The sequence below is a fragment of the Carlito syrichta genome, unplaced genomic scaffold (genome assembly GCF_000164805.1).
Source record: "Carlito syrichta isolate Samal-C Ts95f unplaced genomic scaffold, Tarsius_syrichta-2.0.1 Scaffold102065, whole genome shotgun sequence".
NCBI classification, from domain to species: domain Eukaryota; kingdom Metazoa; phylum Chordata; class Mammalia; order Primates; family Tarsiidae; genus Carlito; species Carlito syrichta.
In genome coordinates, this window is record NW_007046161.1 from 91,572 (window position 1) to 92,993 (window position 1,422).

Genomic DNA, 1,422 nt, shown 5'->3' on the forward strand with positions numbered 1-1,422 from the left:
GCTGGGCCTTCCATGGCATGCTCCGCTGCAACTAGCCCAGGCTCATTTGGGGTGACAGCTCCAGTCTAGAGAAGGAGCTGAAGTCAGAAAAGGAGCAGAGACAAGCCCTCCAGCGAGCGCTGCAGCAGGAGAAAGACTCGGCCTCCCTGCTCCGGGCAGAGCTGCAGCAAGCAGAGGGACTGAGGAAGGTAAGGCGGCCCTGGGGAAAGCACCTGGCGCCTGGCCCCCACTTGACTGGCTGAGAGGCTGAGCTGTTGAGGCCGGGCCGGGCTGTGAGGACAGAACAGGAAGCCGTCCTGGGAGGTGAGACAATGCCAGGGTGGCCCGCTGCCCTGCAGAGTGACAGGGAGGCCGGGAGTCCTTGGGAGCTCTCGGGCTGCGGGCTGGAGGCTCTGAGGGTCGGATGCCGCCGAGGGCAGGCTCCATTAGGTTTTCGGATGCCCTGGTTTTGTGGAGGAGCTGGCAGGCTTGCAGGTGGGCACAGCAAGTGGGCACATTCCCACTGCACACCAGTCCTCACCTCACCCGGAGCCTAGTGTGACCAAGAGTCGGGTCATGCTCTGCCTGCCCTGTTGTACCTGTCCTCTGGAGGCCTCCTCCCCAAAGGGTGGTCTGGGTTCTGTGGGCTTCGGAGGGCGAGAACAGGGGTCCCCTGAGCCATCACTGCTGGCTGTGGACCTGGCCTCCCCGGAGACTCGGAGGCCATCTGGAACTTTCCGTGTGTGTCAGCTGCTAGTCACCTTCCCAGAAGGCCAGAGGCTCTGCGACTCTGGATGGCTGTGCCTGGCACACCCTTTGCTCAGCATTCGTGGAGCTGGGCATGGGCAGGCAGCTTCTGGAGTGGACACATCTGTGTGGCGTGAGCACACCAGGAAGGCGCTTGGGGTTTCTATGAGTGGCTGGGGCGGGCAGGGCCTCAAGGGCAGGGCCAGGCTCAGAGAGGGAAGGAGGGCAGCGGGTGGCGGAGGAGGACTTCTAGAAAGCTCTGCCACATCTTGGCGCACACCTCCTTTGCTTCACTTCAAAATGCGTTGGTGGCAAACTTGAGCTGCATCCCCTAACACAGGAAGCAAAACGCTGTCCAGGGCCCCCAGGAAGCTGCAATATGCGGGAGCCGTGACAGGAGGCACGGCCGAGGGGGCTGCCTGCCTTGCCAGGTACTGCGGCTCCCTCAGTCCAAGCCCAAGCTGTTTTCTGCCTGCCCTGGCCGTGCCGGCCCGTCTCAGGGCACACTGCTCCCAGCAAGCTCCTCCCGAGGGAGCCTCCCACTCATTGCGCACCCTAGGGTCCTGCTGCTCTCGCCCACGCATAGGCTCCCAGCTCTTGGCCCCCGTCAGCCTGACCCGCCCTTTCCACAAAGAGCTTTTTTTTCTGAGTTGGAGTCTCACTCCGTCGCCCAGACTGGAGTGCAGTGGCCGCTCC

The 1,422-nt window shown here is 63.2% G+C and overlaps 1 protein-coding gene across 1 annotated transcript in view; it reads left to right on the top strand.

The window, feature by feature from the left end:
• Positions 1-1,157, top strand: part of RUFY1 (RUN and FYVE domain containing 1) — a gene marked incomplete at its 3' end in the record, with an annotated part of 32,176 nt that extends 31,019 nt beyond the window's left edge. Inside the window, exon 11 of the mRNA XM_021715776.1 lies at positions 1,067-1,157. Coding sequence (XP_021571451.1) covers positions 1,067-1,157 — 91 coding nt within the window. The remainder of the gene's footprint in view (positions 1-1,066) is intronic.
• Between the last annotated feature and the right edge of the window lie 265 nt (positions 1,158-1,422).